General features: G+C 41.9%; 1 protein-coding gene across 2 annotated transcripts in view; it reads left to right on the forward strand.

Annotated features, from left to right (window-relative positions):
* EXOSC10 (exosome component 10) overlaps positions 1-26,779 on the forward strand; it is a 40,020-nt gene continuing 13,241 nt past the window's right edge. Inside the window, exons 1-17 of one of the 2 annotated variants that reach the window (XM_001364160.4) lie at positions 1-173; positions 4,304-4,440; positions 6,155-6,278; positions 6,919-7,023; positions 7,367-7,532; positions 7,723-7,834; positions 8,994-9,069; positions 10,169-10,279; positions 10,483-10,626; positions 14,761-14,951; positions 16,809-16,965; positions 17,140-17,288; positions 17,501-17,551; positions 17,969-18,080; positions 20,279-20,329; positions 20,502-20,580; positions 20,755-20,864. In XM_001364160.4, coding sequence (XP_001364197.2) covers positions 51-173; positions 4,304-4,440; positions 6,155-6,278; positions 6,919-7,023; positions 7,367-7,532; positions 7,723-7,834; positions 8,994-9,069; positions 10,169-10,279; positions 10,483-10,626; positions 14,761-14,951; positions 16,809-16,965; positions 17,140-17,288; positions 17,501-17,551; positions 17,969-18,080; positions 20,279-20,329; positions 20,502-20,580; positions 20,755-20,864 — 1,998 coding nt within the window. In that variant the 5' untranslated portion in view covers positions 1-50. The remainder of the gene's footprint in view (positions 174-4,303; positions 4,441-6,154; positions 6,279-6,918; positions 7,024-7,366; positions 7,533-7,722; positions 7,835-8,993; positions 9,070-10,168; positions 10,280-10,482; positions 10,627-14,760; positions 14,952-16,808; positions 16,966-17,139; positions 17,289-17,500; positions 17,552-17,968; positions 18,081-20,278; positions 20,330-20,501; positions 20,581-20,754; positions 20,865-26,779) is intronic. The other variant, XM_056795773.1, reaches the window with a different exon arrangement.

Below are 26,779 nucleotides of genomic sequence, written 5' to 3' on the forward strand. Positions count from 1 at the left end.
CACGGTTCTCTCGCGAGAACATCTCCGGTGTTGGGGGAGGGGGCAGGAAAATGGCTGCTCCCAGCGTTAAGGGAGCGAGACCCGGGCCTGAAGCGGCGGCGACGCCGGCGGCTGCCGAGCCGAGCGGGATGATGGTGCTGCCAGGGTTCAAGGACGCGGATAGCTTCGTAAAGGTGAGCGAGCCACGATCCTGGGAGCCCCAAGGCACCTGCCCTCCCAGGGTCTCCCCCTCTCTCCCGCGAGGTGTCTTGTCTGAGAATCCACCTCCTCTCCAGAGAACCAGCCTAGGGACTCTCCTGGCTGCCTTGACCATCTCCGACCCCGCTGCCTGGGACACTGCCCATGCTTCTTTGCCCATCTTTCTCTGTCTCTGCCTCATTGTCCATCCTCCTCCATTGCCCTCTGCACCTCTGCCTCTCCCTCTGTCCATCCTGTTCTATTCATTCCCCTTCTCCTGCCCACATTCCTCTGAGCATCCCTTTGCCCGTGCCCCTTTCTTCTGGATCCATCTAGCTACTTTCCCTACTCACTTTGCCCTTCTCCCCCATCCCTTCTCTCCGTCCTCTTGTCTGTTCCCAGTCTGTCCCTCCCCCACCACGTCATCTCCTCCCTTCTAGTCATCATCCCCTTGTATGTTCCTTCTTCCTCAAGTCAGAATCTCTAGTGTTTTTATGGGAGCCTGGATCTAGGCATGAAAGGGACCTTAAAAGCCATCTAGTCCAACTCTCGCATTTTACAGAGGGGGAAACTGAGGCCAGGGAGAAGTCACTTGCTCATGATCACACTGGTAATACTCACTAGATCCAGGATCTCTGATTCCAGAGCCAGCTCTTCATCCACAGCCTGTCCATTGCCTACCGTACCTGTTACTTCTCTCACTGCCCTTTATCATCTGTCATTCTGCATCTGTCCTCCATGTGGGGAATGCTGTTCTTCCTCCCCTCCAGGAATTGGTGTCCCTGATTTACCTCCTACTGGAAGCTCTTTCTCTTCTCCCCAGCTTCTAGTGCATGCCTTCCCAGAACTACATTGTATTCATTTTGTATATTTGTGTATATACTTGTATCTTTGCATCTTGTTTCTTTCCTCCTTGGGATGGAAGTCCCTTGAGGGCAAAGACTGCCCTCCCCTTTAGCCCAGGGTCTGATATGGACATATCAGTAAGTGTATAATAATTGTGCATAATAATAAGTGCATAATAATTGCCCCTAATCCTTTGAAGGGAAGCACTATTTCATTCCTCTCACTTAACACTGTGCCTAGCCCATACAGTTTTCCTCCTTAGGTAAGGATTCAGTGGCTGCATGTAACAGGCACTGTGTTAAGCTTTAGGGATACACAGAAGGGCAAAAAGCTCCTCTCTGCTCTCAAGAAGCCCACAGCCTCTTGGAGACAACATGAAAACAAAGATATGTGCCGCATGATAACTATACAAAAATACAAGATGTATGCAGGATAAGTTGGAAATAATCCACAGGGGGAAGGTGGCACTAGCATTAAGGAGGATGAAGACAGGCTTCTTGAAAGAGTTGAGATTTTCACTGGCCCTTAATGGAAACATGGAGGCAGAAAATGAGGCGGAAGAAAGTTCCAGGCTTGGGGGACACCCAGAGGAAAGGCTTGGAGGTGGGATATGGTGTGCCATGCCTGGAGAACAGCCAGGAGGCCAGGGCCACTGAATCCTGAGAGTATTTGCAGAAGAGAAAAGTTTGAGAGACTGCAAAAGTCTTGAAGGGTTAGGAAGGATACCCAGGGGCTTTGAGTGCCAAACAGAAGAGGTGATAGAGACTCACTGACATTGATTGAATGGGGTCAGACCTGTGAGGAGTAGATGGTTTGGAGTCCAGGAAAGATTAGAGACAGGCAGACCCACCAACAGGCTATTGCAGTAATCCACTGTGAGTGAGGCGATGAGAGCCTGCATCTGAAGAGAGAAGGGGGTAGTGTTTGAGAGATGTTGCAGAAATAAAATCAGTAGATCTTGGGAACAGATTGGACATGGGGAGTGAGACAGAGGAGTTAAGGGTAATGTCAAAGTTGCAAGCCTAAGGAAAGAAAAATCCCTTATAATGGGTGGTATGCTAGTAACAACTAGCTTGGAAATGCAAGACAAATTTTAAAATTTAATCCACACTAGTGAGATTTTCTGCATCGCTTTCTTTCCTCTAGACAATCAACAAAACAATAAAGCAAACCCCAATTTGTAGTAATTCCTCATTTTCAAGTTATAAATGTTTATGCCCAAAATTTAAGTCATTTCTTTTGAGCCTCCTGCAAACACTTCCTGCTTATAACAAATAGACAAAATAAAAAATTCCCACATTTTTCATGTCCAAAAAATATATGACTCATTCTGTGCCTTCAGCCCCATCATCTCTCTTGTCATTCAGACGGTGGATCATGTGTTTTTCCTGATTCTTCTCATTTTACTCTTGTCTCCCTTCATGCAAGTCTCTCCAAATTTCCCTAAAACTCATCTCTTTCCTCATTTCTTAGGTACTGTTTATTGTATCACATCCACATACCATAATTTGTATATAGTAGACTTTTAATAAATGCTGATTGAGGGGACAATTGGGTAGTTCAGTGGATTGAGAACCAGGCCTAGAGAAAGTAGGTCCTGGGTTCAAATATAATTTCAGACACTTCTCAGCTGTGCGACCCTGGGCAAGTCACTTGACCCCCATTGCCTAGCCCTTACCTCCCTTCTGCCTTGGAGCCAATACACATTGATTCCAAAACAGAAGGTAAGGGTTTAAAAAAATAATAATAAATGCTAATTGATTGATTAATGACCAGCCTCATCAAGTAGAATGGGCATCAGTGACATGGTGACTAGAACCTTGGACTTGGAGTTGGGAAGATCTGGGCTCAAATCCTCTCCTCAAGACACTAGCTTTGTGATCCTGGGCGCATATGTCATGTAACTTCCAAATCTGACTATCCTGACAATAAAATGGGGATAATCCCTGATGTGCCTTCTTCAGAGGAGCTCATATTATTTTTAAAATTATATGGTGTTCTGTAAATGATTACTATTATTACAGTGTCTGCTATCGAAAGGGATCTTTAAGGTCTCATGCAATACCTCTTTCCTCGTTTTCAGATGAAGAAATTGATGCCCAGGAAGAAGTGATTTGTCCAGCTTTGCCACACAGAGAGCAAAAAGCAGTTTAGAGATTCAAACCCAGACTAACTGCAGACCTGGGCTTCTTTCCACAACACCACACTTTAATTTCTTATATGCTTCCTTCTTGGTAGAATAATATACACACTGGGGATCTTTCTTCCTATTAGCTTCTACATTTTTTCAGAGCAATATCTCTGCATATCCCCAATGCCTAACATAACTCCATGTGGGCAAACCTATGGCACATGTGCTGGAGTGTGCCAGAGGGGGCTGCTTCCTTTCCACTCTCCACCATGCCTGAGGACATTTCTCACATGGCCCACCCTTCTACCCAGTAGCCCAATGGTAGCTCTTCCTCCTTCCCAGTCTGGGGTAAGGTGGGGGCTGATGGGCAGCATGAGAGTTTCAGTTTGGGCACTTGGTCTCTAAAAGGTTTGCCATCACTGTGATAACTTATACCTTTAAAGTATTTAGTCCATGTTATATGCTTTTTTTTTTCCAAAACTGAGTTTAAATACTATCCTCTTCATGAAGTCTTCCCTGATCCATTTCCACATGATAATAACAACAATTGCATGAGTCAAACCAAGATTCAAATTCTACCTCCAATATAGGCTGGCCATGTGATCCTGGGCAAATGACTTTGCCTCACAGTGCCCCAAGCAAATATTTAAGACTATCTCTAAGTTATAAACAGTTGGCAAACTGCATCTGGGGAGAGAGTGTTCAGTTTGTAAATTCAAATCATAGAAAGGTCTAGAAAGTTTTTCCAGCCACCATATGAGATAGATGATGCAGATATCATTGGCTGCATGTTATCTAGGCTCCAGGAGAGGAAGTGGTTGTCTGCAGTCACATAAGAGTAAGCTAGATTTAACCCTTATAAGTCCCACATTTTTTCTACATACTATTTGGAGGCATCACAGTGAATAGAATCTGGTCTTGAGTCAGGAAGACCTGAGTTCAAACCCAGCCTCAGATATTTACTATTTATAACCATTAGCATGTCACTTTATCTCCATCTTTCTCAGTTTCCTTATGTGTAAAATGGGCATAATAATAGCTGCCTCTCTGGGCTGTTGTCAGGATCAAATGAAATAACATATGTAAAGTCTGTTGCAAACCTAAAAGTGATATATAAATACTAACTTTTATTATTTGGTTTTTTGGCAGTTTGCTCTTGGATCTGTGCTGGCTGCTACTAAAGCTTCCAATGGGCTGCCACAGGCTGGAGATGAGTATGATTTTTACCGAAGTTTTCCTGGCTTCCGGGCATTTTGTGAAACACAAGGAGACAGGTTACTTCAGTGGTAAGTCCTCAGTGCCATTTTTCTTACCAGTGATGGAAGTATTAAAAAAAATAGTAGAGATTTTTGTTTTTTTTTTTTTTAAGGAATATTCATGACGTGCTGTATTTTGTATTTATACTGCAGAGTCATTTCTGTATTATGAAGGGTACCATGAAAATGAGGAAGTTAACCTTTTTTTTTTTCAAACAACAATTGCCTTTTGAACTTTGAGTCACTCTGGAGAAGACTATTTAGCCCAAACTAAGCTTGTTTTTTTTTGGACTAATGTACGGGACTGAGAAATGAGCACTTGTATAATTTGGGCTCATATACAAATTGTCGAATTACAGACATTAATATTGACTAGCTACTAGAAATGTTATCTGGAGAATTAAGACACTTTTGAAGTCTATAGATGAATAATGCTCTGGATCTTAATAGTCTGGTTTTTTTAAACAGTTACATCTCAGGGTTACCAAAAATGACTGTTTCCTAAGCACTACAGTAAAGAAATGAAATGTAAGATTTGTTTATTGTTCCTTTAGGACTATAAAATACGTAGAATTAACAGGCATTGTAGAAGTCGTCTCGTTGGTCTTCCAAATTTTACAAGGGAAAACTGCAGTTTGACAAAATTATTAAGCACTTACTGCTTCCAAGAGATTATTCTAGACCCTAGAGATAAACCAATTAAAAACAACACAATGTTTGTCCTCAAGGCATCTGTGGTCTTGTAGGGAGTGTACAGTAAATGTAAAGATAAGTAAAGTATATAAGATGATAAGGGGGTGCAGGCAGAGTGATCTGGAGCCTTTGAGGAAAGACAGAATACAATAATATGACAGTAGCAATGGAGGGAAGATCATACAGAGAAGGTTTCACCTAGGTAGAGCCTTGAGAAGTGGGAAACTGCCAAATTCAGGAATCTTAATAATAATGCGGTTGGAATATTGATGGCATGAAGGGAAATAATATGAAATGTGGTAGGAAGGTATTAATAGATTTTTGAGTGGGGCCCCAAAAGCTACCTAGTCTAATTTACAGCTGACCAAGAATACCTTTCAAGTGATCATGCAGCCATAGTCCAGATGATTTAAATAAGAGGATGGAGAGCTTTGGGGATCAGGCAGATGAATTTCTATTTATGCCATAGGACATAAAGAGGCACTGAAACCTTTGGGGCCTCACAGTACATATTAGTCAGACAGATGTATTAAGAAGGTTCTTTTGGCAGCTGCTGGAAAAACAACTGGAAGGAGGAAAAAATGGAAAGGTGACTTTTCAGCAGGCAATCTCAGTAACTAGTCACAAGGAAAAGCAGTGAGGGCTTGCCCTTAGACTCATCGGCAAATTTTGATGGGTTACTGTTAGAATTACTGACAGGTGGGGACAGCTGGGTGGCTCAGTGGATTGAGAGCCAGGTCTAGAGATGGGAGGTCCTAGGTTCAAATCTGGCCTCAGACACTTCCCAGCAGTGTGAACCCGGGCAAGTCACTTAACCCCCATTGCCTAGCCTTTACCACTCTATTGTCTTAGAACCAATACACAGCATTGATTCTAAGACAGAAGGTAAGGTTTTTTGTTTGTTGTTGTTTTTTAATAGAAAAAGGAAAAAAAAAAGAATTACTGACAGGTCACTGCACAGTAAGAGTAAAGCCTCTCAGATGCCTTCCTTTCCACTGTTCTCCAGTTTGTAAGAAAATAAATTAATTAACCTTTTTTCTTGTTCCCTTAGTATGAGCAAGGTCATGCAGTATCACGGCTGCCGTAGCCACATTAAGGACCGAAGTAAAGTGACTGAATTGGAGGACAAGTTTGATTTGCTGGTTGATTCCAATGATGTTATTCTTGAAAGAGTTGTGAGTAATTTGGCCTAATGGTGCTTCTGGGAGAGCATATACTAATAGGGGATTATGTGTATGTATCTCAGTAAGGTTTACAAGACCTTTATAGACATTGTATCACTACAACCCTCCAATATTCCACAAATACTATTATCCTCATTTTCCTATTGGCAGAAGCTGAGGCTTAATGACTTATCTATTAGGCAGCTAATAAGTTTCTGAGGTAATATTCCAACTCAGGTCTCTTCTAACCCCAAATCAAGAGCTCTTTTCCACCAAACCCATGCTTTCTATCATAAATGAAGCAAACCCTTAGTACAGTGATGGCGAACCAATGGCACACATGCCAAAGATGACATGCAGAGCTCTCTCTACAGCCACACTCACTGCCTCCCTCCCCCTTGCTAAACTCACTAAGGACATTCCTCACTTTATCCCCCCTTCCACCCAGCAGCCCAGTGGGAGCACTTCCTCCCTCCCCTGTGTGGGGTAAGGGGTGGGGTGGGGTACCAGTATTCAACTGAAACAGCTCTCCGGGGTTGGCAGCAATCTGCCTTTCTTTGTATCCCCAGCATTTTTTAGCATGGGGTCTGGTATACAGCAGGTGCTCCATAAAGGCTTGTTAATGTCTGTCTCCTTTGGTTTCTTGATTTAGGGTATTCTCTTAGATGAAGCATCAGGATTAAACAAGAATCAACAGCCTATCCTCCCCGCTGGAATGCAGGTCCCTCAAACAATTGTGTCTAGCTGGAATCGTAAGGTGAGGATTCCTCTTTATTCAATCTGCTCTGATATTGGTTAATTATAATTCCTAATTTAAACCATAAAATGAGCTTTTGCCAATCAAAATTTTAGTCCTGGTTTTGTGGACACAAACCTAACCTCTGATTTTGCTTGCTGTCTTGCATACCACCTAATTAGGCTCTTTTTTCCTGCCCTCATCAGAGCTGCCTAAAGGCCTTTAAGAATTTTATTCTTTAAATGTGTCTTCACTGACAGGAAAGTTATTATTTGGAATATTACTTTCTAGTTCATTTAGTGCAGCAGGCCTTTTGTAAGGGATATTAGTACAGACCAAGATGGGGATTTCTCTATTTCTATAGGCAGGAGAATATAACAAGAAAAAACAGTCTGAAACCTTCCGATTGCTTCATGCCAAGAACATCATTCGACCTCAGCTCAAGTTTCGAGAAAAGGTGGATAATTCCAACACGCCGTTTGTCCCCAAAATCTTCATCAAGCCAAATGCTCAGAAACCCTTGGCACAGGGTAAGTTGTCTTGGTCAACTTTCCTTTCAGGCTGGGATTAACAGGAATGTTAAATGCAAAGCTAGGAAATCATAAAGCTGGCCTCCTTCTGGTGGCTTTGTCACATGACGTCTCAGTCCCTTTAGAAATTGGCATTTCAAGGGTTGATCTTATGTGTCTAAAATCAAGTTTTCTCCACTTTGGTCTCCAGCACTCACCAAAGAAAGGCGGGAGCGCCAGGAACGCCCTGAGGACTTGGACGTGCCGCCTGCACTGGCAGATTTTCTCTATCAACAGAGAACTCAGCAGATTGAGCAGGATATGTGAGACTTTAGCCATTACTGGGAGAGCAGGGTTCTAAAAGTCAGCTCTCAATAGAATCTTAGCTGCCATTTAGTTCAGTATCCCCATTTAAAGAGATTGTAAGTGGAACCCAGAGTCTCACCCTTGAGGTAGTATCAAAGATGAGATTCCAGCCAAGGACCTCAAATGAAATCTTTTACTACATCTAATGTTACATGTATAACAATAGCAACCTCTTAGTAATTCTCTGTTTTTGTTTTCTTTTGCATTTAAACCCTTACCTTCCCTCTTAGAATCAACCCTAAGTATTGGTTCCAAGGCAGAAAAACAGGAAGAGCTATGTAATCGGGATTAAGTGACTTGTCCAGGGTCACACAGCTAGGAAATGGCTGAGGCCAGATTTTAACCCAGATTTGAACTCCCATTTTTAGGCCTGGCACTACCCACAGAGCTATAGCTGCCCTTTAGTAACTTCATAAAATCCCTTCGGATCCCTCTGGTTTTACATTCATATAGCCTTACTCATTTTGAACATATTTGTAATAATTGTGTATATGTTTCCTTTTGCTCATCTTTCATTTGTTCTTCATTATGTCAGCCTTTCCATATTTTATTTTTCTTGCACTCTTTCTTAATAGCATCATTTTTTTGGTTCCCTCATTGTAGTGGAAAGAGTGAGTGCCCTGGGATCTGACAAATCCTGCCAATCAGTCATGGTCTTAGTGACCATTAGTGGAGTACTGGCCTGGCTAAGTATGAAGAGAATTATTATTAGGTTGCCCACCAGATGATTTTTTTTCTTGCCGCAGTAATTCACATAAACTATTCCTACGACATCTAAGGGTTTTAATCTTTGTCGGTAGATGGAAAACCGACAATAACTGAATTAAGAGATCCTGAAATTTCAGTTGTAAAATAGTACTTGTTACACTGATAGACCATGACTTGTTTGGCCATTCCCTACTTTTCGAGGTTTTTGCTATTAGAAATAATGCAATTTTTAAATTATTTCTAGGATGTGTGTACCATTTAAATCGTATGGTGCACTTCAAGTAGTAAAAATCCACTTTTTCTAAGGTCTTTCTTCTCATTCCCTTTCTCCAAATCACAATAGATCAGGGTACAGGAAGGTTGTGATTTTTCCTTTGTTTGATTTTATTTCTTTTTCAATTTATCCAGGTTTGCTCATCCCTATCAGTATGAACTCGATCACTTTGCCATACCAGATGAAGTCCTTCAGAAGCCACAGATTCAGGTTAGTCCCCAACTTGAATTCTGGAATGGTGTCCCTACAGGAAGGGAAAATCTACCAATATTCATTTGTAACCATCCTTTATGGGCCTGGTTTTGTGCTAAGTTTGTGCTAGCAACATAAAAACAAAGTTAGCCGGTGTCTGCCTTCCAGGAGATCTTCAAAGAGAGGAGAAAACATGTACAAAGTATATAGGAATATATGAGATATATTCTCAGGGGATAGAATTACCATTGGAAAGACCAGGAAAGGCCTCTTATGATAAGCAATACCTATGCTGAGGGAGTCTAGGTCTAAGCTAAGAGGTCTAGGTGAGGAAGAAAAGCATTCCAGGGATGCGAGCAAGTACAGCGCATGTGTGTGTGGTGTGTGTGTGTGTGTGTGTGTGTGTGTGTGTGTGTGTGTGTGTGCATATCATACTCATACATATAGATAGATCTATAGATCTGAGAGACAGCTTCATGGAGATGATAACTGAGCCCATGGGAGTTGATGAAATCACTGAGGGAGAGAGAAAAGTGGGTCTAGGTGAAGCCTTCTGGTATATCCTTAATGGGCATGACATGATGAAGAACCAGCAAAGGAGATGGAAGGAGAGAATTAAAAAGAAAAGAGAGGGCAATATCATGAAAACTCAAGAGACGAGAGAATATCTAGGGGCAAAGAGTAATCAGGTCTCAGATGCTGTAGAGCAGTCAGAATAAGGGCTGCGGAAAGGCCTTTAGAGTTGCTAGTGAGGGAGATCATTGGGAACTTTCCAGAGAGCGGTTTCATTTGAGCAGTGAGATCAGAAGCTGGCTTGTAGAGATTTTAAAAGGAATGAGAAAAGTGGATGCCCCAGGTGTAGACAGCTTTTTCAAAAAAGTTTAGCTGAGCAGAGGAAGAGAGATTTAGGATGAAAGCTGATGGATCTAATAGGATCTGGTGAAGGTTTTTAAGAACAAGAGATACTTGGGTGATTTCTATGTTTATGGTAGATGTTAGGTTCTTAGAAGTAAATGACAGCAACTTTGAGGAGTGTGTCCAACTCAACACTTAGTTTTGACTTTGGGGAAGGTGGCTAATCATTTTTACTATTTCTAACAGTAGTTTCTTGCTCTAGATGTACAAACCTGTAGGAGAAACACCCTGCCATTTTGTAACCACCCTCGACGCACTCGTGGAACTCAATGAAAAACTCCTGAATTGTAAAGACTTTGGTGTAGATTTGGAGGTAGGATTGTTTTCCCCTTTGATTTAAAATTTGGTGTGTTCTTTTATTTTCCTTACTGGGAAAGCAATTAAAATTGTAATTTCCATCTATTTTCTCCTAAGAATTAGTTGTTCAAAAGTTGAAAATCTGGATTTTGGTACGTTATAGAATAAAAAGTGACATCCTTTTTTCTGTGTCCTATCTTCTCTTCCTATTTGTGTTAGCACCACTCTTACAGGAGCTTCCTAGGTTTGACATGCCTCATGCAGATTTCAACCCGAACAGAAGATTTCATTATTGATACCCTGGAACTTCGAAGTGACCTATATATTCTCAATGAGAGCTTCACAGATCCATCCATCGTTAAGGTTGGTTCGTGCTTTTTTTTTGATGAGGGGAAGAGCTGAGCAGTAGCTTAAGCTGCTAACCATTTCTTTTCATATAAACTCACTAAATGTGAAAGGACTTATGCCATGTTCTTGACTAGAGCAGCCTGAGCTTGACAAGGATGTAGGGAAAAGGACATTGGCTTTGGGATTAGAAGACTTGGGTTACTATTCAGACTTTGCAATTTGTCACTTATGTGACCTTGGACAAGTCATTTAATTATTCTCTTCAGACTTTAATTTCCCCTCTATAAAATGAGAGTCAGAATAGATAACCTCTAAACTTTTGGCTTTGAATCTGATCCAGAACAGATGACATTTGCCTGGTAGCCATTCAGAAGAATATTTGTTTACTTTCACATCTGACCAAATACAAACCATGGTAACCCATTGATTGTACTGGTTATCTGTGAAGTGAATAGACAGCTGTGGGCCAGTGAGCTTGATTTTTATTTCTGGCCAAATTTTAATTATTTACGATTTATTGAATAATATAATAGGTACGCATTTGTTTGACCCCTTGATCATAAATATCTAGCAAGCCATAAAAAAAGAGAAGCAGATTCATTAAAGGTTTCCTCCAGTGATGACCCAGTGCAAAATCTTGATTGAAGAAGGAATCTTGTAGGTGGGAGGGTCCTCTAAATACTCATCTTATGAACGGCATTGTTGGTTGTACCAACCCTCAGAAAGCCTTGGAAGGGAGTGGGGTGCGTGGGTGAGTGTGTATGCATGCGTATGTACACACATGCACATATATTATAATCTGGGCAATCGACATTCTCCGTACACTTACTTCTTTCCTGTATAGATATTGAGTCATACTCTTTTGAGTGATTTCAGACCTCTTCCAGATGTTCTGAAGCATTTTGGGACTTGAGTCAACCAACCAGATGACATCCATAAATATAAACATAGGAGATGTGTATGAATTGGTATTGGTGGGAGTGTACAGATAGACACATACACAAGACAAAGTATAAATGTATAAGTTGGACACACAGTTGAACTAGGTTGTCTTCAGTTAATTGCAAGATTCCTTTAAGAACCCCAAACTTCTCCCTCAGTCAGAAGCCCATCTTTTTAATATCAGTTTTCTTCTAGTGTTTTATGGATACACATCATGGAACATGAGAGCCTCTGAGGAGTCAGACCTGAAAATCAAACAGAGGTCAATGGAGAGGTTGTGGTAGGTAGGGGCAGGCCAGGACCCATGAGGAATGTCAGAGAAGAACCTCAGTGAAGCATAACATCAGGGAAGTGGACAGAAGAAGATAGACTAATTCCACAGCCAGGTGGATGGGCCAAATGCTCTCCTGGTATCCTCTGTTTCCAGTGGAGAGAGAATAGAAAAAAAGGTGTCTTGGACACAGGGTGGTTTCCCTGTGGCAGACATTTTTAATGACTTGGACAGGAGTTGCACAAGATGGACCGGTATGCATGAGTTTGCAATGACTTTTGTGAAGAGGACATCCACACCAACAGAATCACAAGACTATATGAGTTATTAAAGAGATAGTGTATACACTTCTAGAAAAGTGATGATCACAAAGAACCCTACATAGCCTCAGCAAGAACAATTCGTACCAGACTTGCCTCGTTTCTTTTTTTCAGTGGTTACTAAACATTTTCCCAGGGAAATGCCGTGAACATGGTTTGCCCAAATTTTAGTAAAACATTTCATAAAGTCTTGAACGTTTCTTGTGGAAATCTTGAAGAGATGTGGGTTAGATGGTAGTATGAGTATTATAATTTGCAAATAGTTAAATAAAGTAGCTCTTTTTGAAAATAGCAAAGAATTAGGATCTGAAGGGGTGCCCTTGGGGTACTGGGGAATGACTGAATGAGTTATATGGTTTCAGAGAATCCTGGGAAGACTTGTATTAATTGATACAGAGTGAAGTGGGCAAAATCAGAAGAATGAACATTTCATACAATTAAAATATTGTAAAGACAATTTTGAAAGACTTCTGAATTCTGATCAATGTAATGACCAGCCAGCATTCCAGAAGACTAATCATGAATATTGTACGAGTTATTCTTTTCTTCTGTATTTGCACCTTAAGCATCTTCATCACTGTTACAGTAAAGTTATGGTGGAACTTTTTTCCTTATTATTTTTCAATGTTCTGGCTTCTTGACTTTGGACTTTATATTAGGTCTAGGCTCTGCAAATTTATGGAGGGAATGTCTGAACTGAACACGGGTCAACTGCAACTGCTTTGCTTTGATTCCAGGATCTCAGGAACAGCTTAGCCTAGAGACCCAAAAGCTTTCAGTGCTCCAAAAGTGTGGTTGATAAGCCACTCAGAAGATCGAGATTAGTATTATATGTAGGAGAAGAATCAGGAGAGATTAGTGTTAGAAAGCCCTAGAGAAGAGAGAAGTCAGTGTCAAATGCATCAGCACAGTCAAGGATGAGGACTAAGAAAGACTCTCAGATTTGTCATCAAGTAGTAACTTTGGAAAGAGCAGCTGTATTTGAGAATCTGAAGCCAGATCACAAAGGGGAATGACAGGAGAAGTGAAGACATGTGTAGATGGGGTTTTCCAAGTCTGACTGCAAAGGAGGAGACATTAGTACCACATATAATTTGAGGGACTGGTAGTGTCTAGTGAAGGTTTCTCAGGATTGGGCCTTGGAGAGGCGTGGGCATGTTTGAAGGCTATACGTAAGTGAAAAATTAGTGAGAGGGGATAGTGGAGGTTGCATTCTGTCGGAGAACGTGGAAGAGATGTGGTGAAGGACACAGAGCTCGCACACTGGCTGACAGGATGAAGATCCAAAAGAATCTTGCCTCACAACAACATAAAATTGAATGGAGTAAGAGAATTTAATAGGGACAGATACACAAGTAATAGATGCTTAGGTTCACAGATACAAGGAGGAAGAGACATGAGTAGATAATAGTTTATCTGGAAAACTGAGGGATTTGGTGTTCAGCAAACTCCCAATTGGCAGTGTGCCAGCAGCTACTGTGATTTTGGGCTGTTTGAAAGATATAGCTTTCAAGAGGATAGGGCGGTGCTAGTCTCCTGTTGTCTCCTTTGTTCTAGGGAAAATCTGGAGTGATATGTTCATTCTGAGCTCTGTATCTTAGGAAGAGTGTCGATAAGTTAGAGAACATGGAGAAGACAGCAGTCGGGATAGTGAAGATGTGTCCAGCTCACTGCCCAAACCAGATTAGTATAATTGAGAAATATTTTAACAAAAGAAATAAAATACAGTACAACATAGATGATGCTAATATGCCATTTTCGGAGCCTGAAGTGATTCAATTTTGTTTAATGGCAATGAGTTAAGAAGAATTGGGGGGTGTTTAGACTGGAGAAGAGAAGACTAGTGAGAGAGAGGTTGGGGACAGTGATACCTGTCTTCAGGTATTTGAAGGGCTGGCTGTCAGTAATAAATACTGCTTTAAAGTTCACATAACACTATATAATACATCACTTGGTGTAGTATATATACACAGCAACTCTTTAGCAAATATTGTCATCATCTACATTTTATAGATGAGGAAACTGAAACTCGGCAAAATTCAGTGTCTTGTCCATAGTTGCACCTCTAAGAAGTATCCCAAGCAAGATTAAAATCCAGGTCTTTCTCACCCCAAATCTAGCACTCCTTCTCCTCCACCATTTTGTCTCATGGAAGGAGGACAAGAGAGGACCCAACATTAGTTCTAGGCTAGCTCTAGTAATAGGGCAAAATTGGAGAAATTTAGGATCAATATAATTGAAAAACCTTTCTAGAATATAAAAACTATGGATGGTCATCCAGAAGTGTTCTGCACTGCCTTGGGAGTGATGGGTCCCTTTTTTCCTGAAGGGGTTGGAGGCACACTGGTTAGACTTGTTATAGAAGTAATGGAAAAGTAGCTAGATTGGCTGATTGCTTAAGTTCCACCCAGTTTTGCAGTGCCGTTATTTCCTCAGCATAGTTGTAAATGGGAATGCTGTGTAGCTTCTCATGTGGTTAGGTTACTCTCCAGGTTGAAATAAACTCATCAAACTGGACCCACAGCCTAATCTACATTCATATTTTCAATGTGGAGCTCAGTCTTTGGGGCAGAATTAGCTCTGGGTGTTTTTCATGGTTTGGATTTTGCTTTCTAGGTCTTCCATGGTGCTGATATGGACATCGAATGGCTGCAGAAAGACTTTGGGCTGTATGTGGTGAACATGTTTGATACCCACCAAGCAGCTCGCATCCTTAACCTTGGCAGACACTCACTGGATCACTTATTGAAACTCTATTGCAATGTGGAATCAAATAAGCAATATCAATTGGCTGACTGGAGGATAAGGTATGTTTCTTGCAGGTGACTCTGTTGGCTGAGATTTGGGTACCAGTTCAGGACCTCATCTTTGAAGGACTGGGTTTGTATCTCGGTAGGTTTTTTTACATACAAGGTAGATGTTCTCTGCTAGTTCTATAAGGACTATCATGAGCATAAAAGCAGCAGGGAATTTAAGAGGGATAATGTGCATTTGTATGGACTGGATTTGTTACTGTGGATAGAAGGAGAGAATGAGGAGGAAGTAATTTTTAGTAACTGCTTAAAGGAGACTTGTAGTGACCGTGTTCATCTGTGCAGTTCTCTTATGCTTTAAGCTCACATTTTTATGATACTGATGTATCGTGTACATAGCAAATGTGGTAGCTTTTAGCTTTTTACTTGGTGTTTAGTAAAAAGCATAATACTGTGGCATAGCATTCGGACTTCCTGGAAGCTCTGTGTTCCTGTTCTCTAATACCTGGTCAAAGCACTACATCCCACCCCTCACTTGAAAGTGCCACTAAGCAAAGTTTCTCCGTGCAGTTGGGGATTGGGAAGTAACCCAACTCTCTAAAATGACAATCAAGTCAACCCAAGTTAGTAAAATAACAAAAGTCACAACTCACCTATCCCTATGACTTAATGACTTATTATGGCTCTTCATAGAACAGCCCTGGGAGGTAGTTTGTACAATGGTTATCCCTGTTTTCAGTGGGGGAAACTGATCCTCAGAGAAGCCGAGGCATTTTCGTAAAGGCCCCCAGCTCATAAACCCTGCTCTCTGGGCGCTGTGGTGCCCCCTCGAATCCTGTTAGCACCCTCCATAGAGGGTAGTAAAATCTGGTGTAAGAGAGGGCACAAACCAAAGCCTGGAGGAGCTGTATGCTGCCATGGGCAGAGCCCTTACCAAGGCTCAGAGTAGGCCAGGGTTAACCTCCCAGTCTTATCCATAAGATGAAAGTAAGAATCCTGGAACTGATCACAGTGTTGTCCTGAGGGTCAAAAGAGATCATCAGAGGAGCGTAGATTGAGGACTGAGAAGGACCTTTCAAGTCGTCTAGTCTAACCCTCACATTTTCCAGATGATGAAGCTGAAGCTTAGAGAAATTCAGTGACTTTAGGGAATCTCGGGAAAATGGAGCCTCCCAAGATCCTGCTGCCCCAAAATCCCCTCTGCCAGCACCTTCCACAAGTGTCCATCCATCCTGGGCTTGGGGACCTTCAGGGAGGGGGCATCTTGAGGTTGCCCTAATAGTAAGCAGATTTTTCAAGCCTTATGTAGTCTCTCTGAATTCCCATTCATTGTTCCTAATTATTTCCTGGGGACCAAGTAGACCAAAGCTAATCTCTCATTCAGATGATTGCCCTTCGCTTACTAGAAGAGAACTTCATCTCCATGCTTAGCATCCACCTTTTCTTTGACTGATTGTGCAGTGGGAGGAACTGAAAACCTTTTTGCTATTTGCGTGTCCCTCCTCTGGACCCTCTCCCATTTATCAAAGTTGTCCTTAAAACATTGTGCGCAGAGGTAACATGGCTGGAAATATCTTTGCCCAGGGCCCATCCAGGAATGGAGGCAGAACCTTGGTTTAAATCACTGTCCAAATCCAACAGTCCTTCCATGCGGTTGCCCTCTGTGTGTGTTATAGATAGTATGGGGAGGAAACAAGCAGTTTGCATTTCTTTAAGATTCTGGTCACCATATTATCTCTTTCACCCAACTGCTAATCTGATGTGAATAATAGAATTTTTGTGTTGGTTCAAGTTTTGTGCTTTAGGACCTGATGAGTATTCCTTCATTCAACAAATATTTATTACATGTATAATACTTAAGATAGTCGTCACTAGAAGAAATCACCCCGACTCCCCTTGTTGCTTCTCTAGACCTTTACCCGAGGAAATGTTTAACTACGCACGCCATGATACTCACTACCTCCTCTACATTTACGATAAGATGCGCTCAGATCTGTGGGACCGAGCAAATGGGCAGCCAGCTCAGTTGCAGGTGGTGTGGCAGCGGAGCAAGGACATTTGCCTCAAGGTATGGCCTTGCCAGAGTCTGAACCCAGGCCTTGAGGGAGCTCCCCAGTCACTTGTTCCTTAGGGGTGGTCTGTTCATTTCTCTGACTTTTACTCTTTCAGGGAGCATGGATTTAGGGCCCACAATACATTTACTTAACCAGAACTCTACTCTTGTTCTCTTAACCCTTTGCAGAGGTTCATCAAACCGATATTCATGGAAGATTCTTACCTGGAGCTGTATAGAAAGCAGAAGAAGCACCTCAACACCCAGCAGCTCACAGCCTTTCAGTTGCTTTACTCTTGGAGGGACAGAACAGCCCGGAGGGAGGATGAGAGTTATGGGTGAGATAGTGCTTGAACACAAATTATTTTAATAGCTTGAAACAAGCCCTAGTAAACCTGCTAACAAAAGAAAGATGGATTTGCTGCCCAGATCTGTAACTGAGTCTTTCCTGCTAGGTGACTGCATTGTTTGTTTCATGATATTTGTTCATTATCATGGCAGAATCTTGTGTTCCCCCGATCTTTCTCAGCCTTTGTGTTCTTTGTTGCAGCTACGTCCTACCCAATCACATGATGCTGAAGATAGCTGAAGAGCTGCCCAAGTAAGTCTATGCTAGCATGATGGGAACCTTAGAGCCCCATAGTCTTAAATCCCAAAATTTTCCTGGTGATCGGTCAGGGCCATTCTACTATTCTGTGGCTAGGAATTCGGTCCCTCTGATGAGTGCTGAAGGTACAGCAAGAGCAGCGAGGGAGGCCTTGCTCTCAAGGATCTTACATTCTAAAGAGAAGGAAAGATATGCATGGGGCAGGGTGGGGAGAGTAAGGAAAAATCATTGAGGAGGTCCCTTGGCTTGGACCTCCAAGGAAAGACTCAGATTCTCCTCTCCTGGCCTTGAGGGAACGTTTCCTTGGTCTCCCTAAATTAATAGTGATTAACAGTCTGCTAATAACTCTGGGGCCTCTAGTGAAGCCATTGGGCCTGACCTTGAGTCCATCTTCTCATTGTTTGCTTGAAGGGAACCTCAGGGCATTATTGCTTGCTGCAACCCCGTGCCTCCTCTCGTGCGGCAGCAAATAAACGAAATGCACCTTCTCATCCAGCAGGCCCGAGAGATGCCTCTGCTCAAGGTAGGATGCTGTTCTGCTTAAAGACACTAAAGGCCAAGAAGCCTGCTTGATCTAGGACCTTATTACCCTGCCCAAGGAGGCACCAGGCAGGTCTCTGACTGGGGCTAGATAGCACTGTGTGCTTTGCTTCTCAGGCTTAGCCACACCTATGCCTTCGTGCTAAGCTCTCAACTTCTTCCCTCTCACCTTTGACTTAAAAATCTTTGAGGATCTAGCAGCAGTAATGTTGGTGACTAAGACAGGTTGTTTCTTTGTCTTTAACTGGTTTTTGTGCCATGGATCATTTGGGTGGTCTGGTAAAGCCTACAGAACTCTTCTCAGAATCATGCTTTGGGTTTGTTTGTTTTTTTAATCCCTTACTTTCTGTCTTAGAATCAATACTAAGTATTGATTACAAAGTCAAAGATTGGTAAAGGCTAGGCAATGAGAGTTAAGTGACTTGTCCAGGGTCACACAGCTAGGAAGTGTGTGAGGACAGATTTAAACCCAGGTTCTCCCGTCTCTAGGCCTGCACCCTGTCTACTGTGCTAACTAGCTGTCCCAGAATAATGTTTTTAAATACATAAAATAAAATGGATGAGAATACAAAGGAAACCAATTATATTGAAATGAAAGCTAATTTTTTTCCTATTCAAGTACATGGGCCTACTAGTGGCAGCGTACAGAATAAATCAGAGTTGGGAAAACCTGTCAGAAATCCATTTCTGCAGTTCAGACATGAGAGAGAAAGTAACTGAACCTGAGATCCTGCTATATGGATTTGAAAGGGTGTGAAAAGCATTGGAAAGGAAAAAAATCGTCAGGCCTGGGTCCAGTCCTGGGTAGCAAAGGAGGGAAGAGGGAAAGACCATTTCAAGGCTCAAGGGTTTGAGCCTGTACTGACAGGAGAATTCTTAGCTCAGGAAGAGGGAGTTACGGGGAAGTTAAGTTCAATGTTAGACATGCTGTGTTAGAGCTGAAGACAGGACTCAGGAGGTGGGGTATGGGATCTCAACAGCACCTTCGACTTGGGGCTGCCCAGCACCCTTCCTGCCACAATCGGCTGTCTCTGTTCCATGGGGAAGGTGCCATGGATGTCTGTACATTCATGTAACACATGCATACATGTAGCACAAGCATAAATGCCCCTAACATGAAAATCAAGCTGTTTGGCCTGCCAGTTTACTTGAATGTGTTTGCCTTTTACATACGTGATAAATATGTTGAGTTCAAGTTCTGTTATAATTAAAATTCGACCAAAAGTGAGCCCTCCCTGTACTTCCTAGAACTCTCCTGGTGCCAGCATGCTATTACAGGACTCTTACAAACTGCATGCTGTTGTTAAGGTGGCTCTGGGTGCAAAGAAGAAACTCTTTAGATGAGAGGAAATAATGACTAGGAATCGGTCCATCCCCACCTTGGGCAGTGTCTTCACTTCAGTGTGTCTGGCCAAATAAAGAGCGAGAATTGGGGAGGGTAGGAGAATGGGTAAGGGGCAATCTTTTTTTAAAGCTGGTGCTTGGGGGGTCAGTAAGCACTGGGGACACGGAACCAGTGCCTGTCCTTAAGGAGCTCACATAATGGGTGAGACAGCATCCACATGCACAGGGGTAGTAGGCAGGATTCAGAAAGAGTAGACAGGAGGTAAACTGAGACGAGAACATGTTCGTAGCTTGGGGGCAAGGAAAGACTTCCTGAAGAAGGGGGCTTTGGACAAGCAGGATGTCTTTGAAAAGTCCGTGTTGAATTTTGATACACCTAAAAGGAGAAGCATACTGTCCATGGCATGCTGTACAGCAAAGAACCACCATTTTGCATACAATCCTTGTTTACTGTTCTACTTTGTATGGGGAAGTGCTTGTTTTGCTTGTTTACGTTTAGAATTTAAAAAAAAATTTTTTTAAATAATGTTTGAGTAGAATCTTGAAAGCAGCTAAGGATTCTAAGAGGCAGGGGATAGGAAGAAGTATTCCAGATGGGGCACAGCTAGTGCAAAGGTGTGAAGACAGGAGATAGAGCATCTTCAGCAGCTACCAGTAGGCCAGGATGAGTGGGCCATAGGGCACACATGCAGATCTAGATTCACATCTAGTAAGCCTAGGAAGAGAGGACGGGACCATGATAGAGGGTGGTGGAGAGAACCTGAAGGCAAAGAGGTAGTTGGTCAAATTGTTCTTTCTTGACTTTATTTGATTTTTTTCTTTTTTCTGTATTCCTAGTCTGAAGTTGCATCTGGAGTGAAGAAGAACAGACCCCAGTCTGCACCTGAGGTACAGTGTTGTATTTCATGGGGGGTGAGGGGTCCTTTGGCCAGAGAGATGAGAACTACCAGAAGTAACTGTCCTCTGTTGGGGTGCACTAATGCTAAAGCCTTTCACTTCAAGAGTATTTCAGATTTGTTTACAGCAGCTTCTGCTTGATCTGCTTTTTCTTTTAACACAGAGAATAGAAAATGCCTTATTTGGTCCTCATGATTATTCCCGGGCTCCTCCAGATGATTATCTAAATGTCACAGCAACAGGTAAGTCTCTGATTTTCACGAGACACTCTTGCAGTCTGATTTTTGCTTGTAGTTCAGATTTCGACCCTGTTAAGAAATTTAGAGGAAGCTTCAGGAAAATTTCCGAACATGGAATCTTTCAGGCATGGGCTACTACTCAGGCTTAAAAACCTTTGCTTGCTTCCATTTCTGTAGGACCTGCACCACTTCAGAAGAGGGCAACCCTCTTCTCTGACAAAAATGAAAATGAGACCATGTCAGATGTTGGCTGCCTTATTGCTACTGCTGTCATCACATTATTCAGTGTAAGTAACAGCATAGTTCATTGTAGACTTCATTCCACTTAATTTACATTATCAAAGAAATGCCCTGTTTGGGCCACTGAAATTACAAATGTCCGCGGGGGGGGGGGGGGGGGGCGGGGGGGGGTTGTGATATGGAAATCACTTTAAAAGACTGATATATATTAATTTAAGGTTGCCAAGGAATTCAGCTATGTAATTCCTAAATGAAAACTCAAGTCAGCAGTCAACCTTTTTTATGGTGTTTTAATTACAAACAGGAGGAAGAAAAGTATTATAGGGAGAGAAAGAGAGGGAAAGGGGAGAGAAGGAAATAGGGCTTAAATACCCACTATGCTTAGGCTGGGCCAAAGGCCCAAGGCCCTGGATAGCCGAGGCAAAGAAAGAGATCAGTCCCTTTCACTCACTTGACCAAAATGGAGAAACAGTCTGTGAGCTCCTCCAACTCCAAGCATCAGGCTCCAACCCCCTCTCTCCCTCCTCACAGGAAGTCACGAGAACTCCTGAGCTGTCCTCTACCTCATTTCCTGTGTCTCACATGTGCCAGTGGTGGCTCTAGCTTGACCTAGGACCTCCCAGAGGTCTGTCCTTTTTGCACATGTCTGTTGAAGGCCATATTCTCAAATAATTAAATCTTGAGTTTTGCTGCAGCCCTTCCTAATCTTGTTACCCTGAGTAGGGTGGAGATTGTAGTTTCTAAGACCTAATTCTGTAATTCCAAGTATCTCTATTGTTATTGATCAGGAAATAGCTAAATCCCATCTTCTAAAGAATGGTCTGAATAGGGTTGAGTAGTTTTGAAATTCACAATAGGAAGGAAATATTTAAATGCTTCCTATGTTTGCCTCAGTTTCCTCAACTGCAAAAGGAGAATAACAGCACCTTTTTCACAAGGTTGTGCTCCCAGGGTTGTTGTGAAGTTCAAATAAGATAATATTTATTAAAAGCACTTAGCATAGTCTCTGGCACATAGTAGGGACTATATAAAAGTTTACTCTCTTTCCTGTACCTCATGGTATACTAGTATTCTATTATATTCATAAGCTATTCCTCATATTATTAAACTCAGAATTTGTTTCCACCTTTTTGCTATCATAAAGAATATTAGTACTTGTGGGTTCTTAGAACCTCATTGCAGTATTATCCCACTGTGGATCAAAGCATGTGAACAGTTTAATCGTTTTTCTGGTATAATTATGAAATTATTGTGATCCAAGTATTTTCTTCCTATTCAAGCTGTTTGTTTTATATGAGCAAAAGCTTTTTCTCTAATCAACCTTTTCTTTTATAAGACTCTATCATAGTTGGTTACAGATTTGTTTGTTGGCCACAACTATGAAATTTCCCTTCTCCAGTTTCTTAATGGTGTATCCTTCATATGAAAGCCTGAGAAGTATTTATATTCATTGAAGTGGCCATTCAGAAGCTTGCATAGATCCATCCAATCCAATTTTTCCAACAATCTTTTCAAGTTTATACTTTGTTTTATCTCTCTGTTGGATTTGTCTGGCTCTTACAAATGACTGTTAAAATGGCCCATAATCGATGCCTTACTACCCAGATATTATTTTTTTCATATGTATAGTTGGGAGAAAAGGAGGGAAAGGTAGGGAAAGAAAGGGTAGGAATATAGTGAATGTGGGGGAGAGGGTCCCGTCCCCCCTTCCCCCCCCCCCCCCCCCCGCACGATAGGATAATTGGCCATGGTCATCTTCTTGTCAGCAGACTAGGGAATTTAATCCAGGCTCTAAGGATAGTTAGATGGGTTTATTTGGGATTTTAGGAAAGGGAAGGTTTGGGGAAAGTATAGGAAAGTTTAAACTCAGGCACGAGTGGGGGGGGGGGGGGAACCAAAGCTTTCCCCCTCCTGCTTAGCTCTTCTTTTATTCCCCCTCAGACACCTCCCACAAAGGAAGTGGGACGTGTCCAAGAAAGTTGCAGTAGGGAGTCCTGGGAGATGTAGTCTCCCAGGGCTTAGATCCATTTCCAAAACACACATATGCCACTTGGTAGGTGAATATTGATATTTTCTCATTATCATGCCTTTAAATCATAGTTGTTCTCCTTGTCTCTCTTAATGCTATCTCTGATTTCTGTTGCCTCATCTGAAAGCATGACTGCAATTTCTGGTTTTTTTTTTCGATGCAGCTGAAGTATTTTATTCCAGGCCCTTCACTTTGAATTTGCCTGAATTCTTAAGTTTAGATATCTTTTCTATAAGCACTGAATTGTTGAAAGCTGGGTTTTTTTCCCTCCCTGAATTTTTCCATCTTCTGAACTTCTTCCTTATTATTGTCACCATCCTCCCAATCATCCAGGCTTACAACCTCAATTTCTCATTCTCTCTCACCTCCCCATATCCAATCTGTTGCTAAGTCTTGCTGACTCTACTTTCTTAACTTATTTCGCTTAAAAGCTCCATTCTCTCCTCTACTTGTACCATTGTCCCAGTGCAGGCCTACATCATTTCACTTTATTGCAGAGTTCACTGGTGGTCTGCCTGCCTCAGTTCTCTTCCCCCTCCAGTCCCTTCTCTACTCAGCAGTCAGATTGATCTGTCCAAATCATATGTTTGATTGTGTTACTCCCATCTTCAGTGAGATTCCGTGTCACTTTCAAGAACAAATATAAAATTCTGACCCTTCAGAACCTAGACCTGTCTACCCTTTGCAGTCTCCTTACATCTTACACTTCTCCACATACTCTCTGATTCAGTGACACTGGCCTCCCAACTCCAAGCACTTTCCCTGGTTATTCCCCATGTCTAGAACTTCATTCCTCTTCTTTTTTTTGCCTAGTTTCTCTGGCTTCCTTCAGAGCCCAGCTAAAATGCCACCTCTTTCAAGAAGCCTTTCCTCTTTACCCTTAATGCTAATGCCTCCCCTCTGTTAATTCTCCCACACTTATCTCAAATATATTTTGTTTGTGTGGAGTTGTTTTCATGGTGTTTCACCTGAGTAACTGTGAACTCCTGGAGAACAGGGACTGTCTGTTGCCTGTCTTTGTATTCCTAATGCTTGACCCTGATTAGCCACTTTATTATTGATTAACTAATCCAGTCAGCATTTCACTCCCTTTTTGTTGGTGAATTCAGGCCATTAACATTCAAAATGATCCTTGGTTGCTTTTCCCTCCATTAAATCCTCTACACTGTTTAAAAATCAGTACAGTGTACAATACTGCCTGTTCTGTTTTAAAAACCCAATATTACTCTCTCCACACAACCACCCTTCCTTTGTAACAATTTAATCTTACACAGAATACACACACACTTATTCCTCATATTGTAGGATTCAACTTTATTGGCATAAATATTTGTAACTCTTTCTTTCATAAATAAAATAATCTATAGTTCAATAGCCATCCTCTTTTCCCATTTTCTGTGTAATTCTCTACTTTTGGCCCGGGTCTCCTAAATATTTCACTTTTTCCTCATCCCTTCACTTTCTCCTGATAATCTAATTTTCTCTGTTCCCTTTTCCAGGGATTCTTTTTTCCAAATTATTTTTTCAGTTATCTTTATGCTAGGGCATGACTTTAAAATGATACTGGCCTTACCTCAGATGCCATATGGTCTAGCTCCTATATTACAGTTGGGTAAATTGAGGATAAGTAGCTTATCTGAGATTACATAGACAGGTAGTGTCAGAAGCAGGGTTTGAGTTCCAGTCCCCAAACCATTGAATTTCCATGGTATCATGCTTATCTCCAATAGCATTAATTCTTACTTTATTTCTATTCAATCCTTGACTACCTGGTGTTTGTTTGATTTTTTTAACCCTCACATTCTGTCTTAGAATCAATATTAAGTATTGGTTCTAAGGCAGAAGAACAGGAAGGGCTAGGCAATTGGGGTTAAGTGACTTGCCCAGGGTCTCACAACTAGGAAGTATCTGAGGGCAGCTTTGAACTCGGGTACACCCAATTCTAGGCCTGGTGCTCTATCCAATGAGGACCTCACTGCTCCACCTGGTATAATTTTCATGTGCTTGGTCAGTTTATAATTCAAAAGCCCTTTATGGTGCTAGATTTATCATTAGGAGATAAATCAATTTTTTTTCTGAGTTTATTGAAGCAATCACCAAGCATTTATTCAATTTTTCCTATGTGCTAAGCACTAAGGATACAAAGGAAGGACAAAAATCTTGACCTCGAGGAGTCCCCATTATAATGAGGAAGAGACAGCATGTAAATCTGGAAGGGAGCAATTAGGGTGGAGGGAGACTAAGAAAAGCCTCTTGCCAAAAGAGGGATTCAGGGGGAGCCACAGGGAGAGGTGTGTGGGCAAAGCATTCTGGATATAGGGGAAAACCAGTGCACCGAGAGCGAGGACGGAGTATCATGAGGGTGGCGCACCATGTAAGCCACTGTTGCTGGAGTATAGAATGCATAAAGAAGAGGAAGGCGTCTGGAAATGAAGGAAGGGGCCAGGTCACAAAGAGCTTGAAACATGAAACAGGACCTAGTTTATGTTTGTTCCTGGAAGTGATGGGGAGCTGTTGGAGCACTCACAGAAAAGGGGAAGACGTGGACAGACCTCGGCATCAGAAAAATCTCCTTGGCGTCTTATCGGAGGGAAGGACCCTGGAGGAGACAGGCAGGGAGATCCGTTCTAGAAGGTTATTGCTTAGGACAGTGCCTGACACATAGTAGACACTTAATGTTATTGTGTCAAAACTGTATCAAGTTCTGGTCCCCCTGACCACCTCCCCTTTCTAGTTAAGAAGTTTATAAGTAGCTAGTGTGAGGTAACAGTAGTAAGAAGTAAGATTGAAAAGAGGAACCAACCTAGAAGTTGCTTCCCAGCTCTCCCAGAAATTAAGAGAGTGTCTCGTAAATGTGGGAAAGTCTGCGAGACCTTACTGCAACTCGCTGCCCCTGGTCTATAAGCCTACAATAACCTCCAGACACATGCAGTGAGACTTGGAGATAATGTGGCTATTTTAATGAACTTACCTTCCGGTGGCACAGTCTGTCTCTCACCAAAACCTATAAAAATGAGATCTTCCCCAAGCCCCCAGGACTCCTCAATCTGCTACAGGTCCCTGCTGCCCCAGGGCTCTCAGCTCTGATCCATGGTTACATAAGTGGCTCTCTGTGCCCCTTTCCCTTCCATTCTTTTTTCCATGCTGCCTTCCTCCTTCCATCACCCCATCTGTACCCCCATCCCCTTTTACCTCTATGTTCTGCACCCTTTTTAAAAACCCTTACCCTCATTCTTACAATCAGTACTAAGCATCACTTCCAAGGCAGAAGAGCAGTAAAGGTTAGGCAATCGGGGTTAGGTGACTTGCCCAGGGTCACATATCTAGGAAGTATCTGAGGCCAGATTTGAATTTTTTATTTAAATAACAAATTTCCACATAAGTTTTCCAAAGTTATATGAGCCTCCTTTCCTCCCCACTCCAGGAGACACTCTGGATTATACATATATTATCACTCAAAATATATTTCTATATTATTCATTTTTGTAAGTGAGTAATCCTATAAAACCAAACCCCTAAAACATATACCCAAATAAGCAAGTGATAGTTCATATGCTTCCATTTGCATTCTTACTCCAACAGTTCTTTCTCTGGAAGTGGGTAGAATTCTTTGTCATAAGTACCTCAGAATTGTCCTGGGACAGTGGATTGCTTGCTATTATTTGTTCCACAATATTGCAGTTACTGAGTACAATGTTCTCCCGGTTCTGTTTATTTCACTCTGCATCAGTTCATGGAAGTCTTTCCAGCTCTTTCTGAAATCCTCCTGTTCATCATTCCTGTTGTGCTAACAGTATTACATTACCATCATATGCCACACCTTGTTCAGCCAATCCCCATTAGTTTCCAATTCTTTGCCACCACAAAGAGAGCAGTTATAAATATTTTTATACAAACAGGTCCTTACCCACTTTTTTTTATCTTTTTGAGATA

The sequence above is a fragment of the Monodelphis domestica genome, chromosome 4, assembly GCF_027887165.1.
Source record: "Monodelphis domestica isolate mMonDom1 chromosome 4, mMonDom1.pri, whole genome shotgun sequence".
Classification (NCBI taxonomy): Eukaryota; Metazoa; Chordata; class Mammalia; order Didelphimorphia; family Didelphidae; genus Monodelphis; species Monodelphis domestica.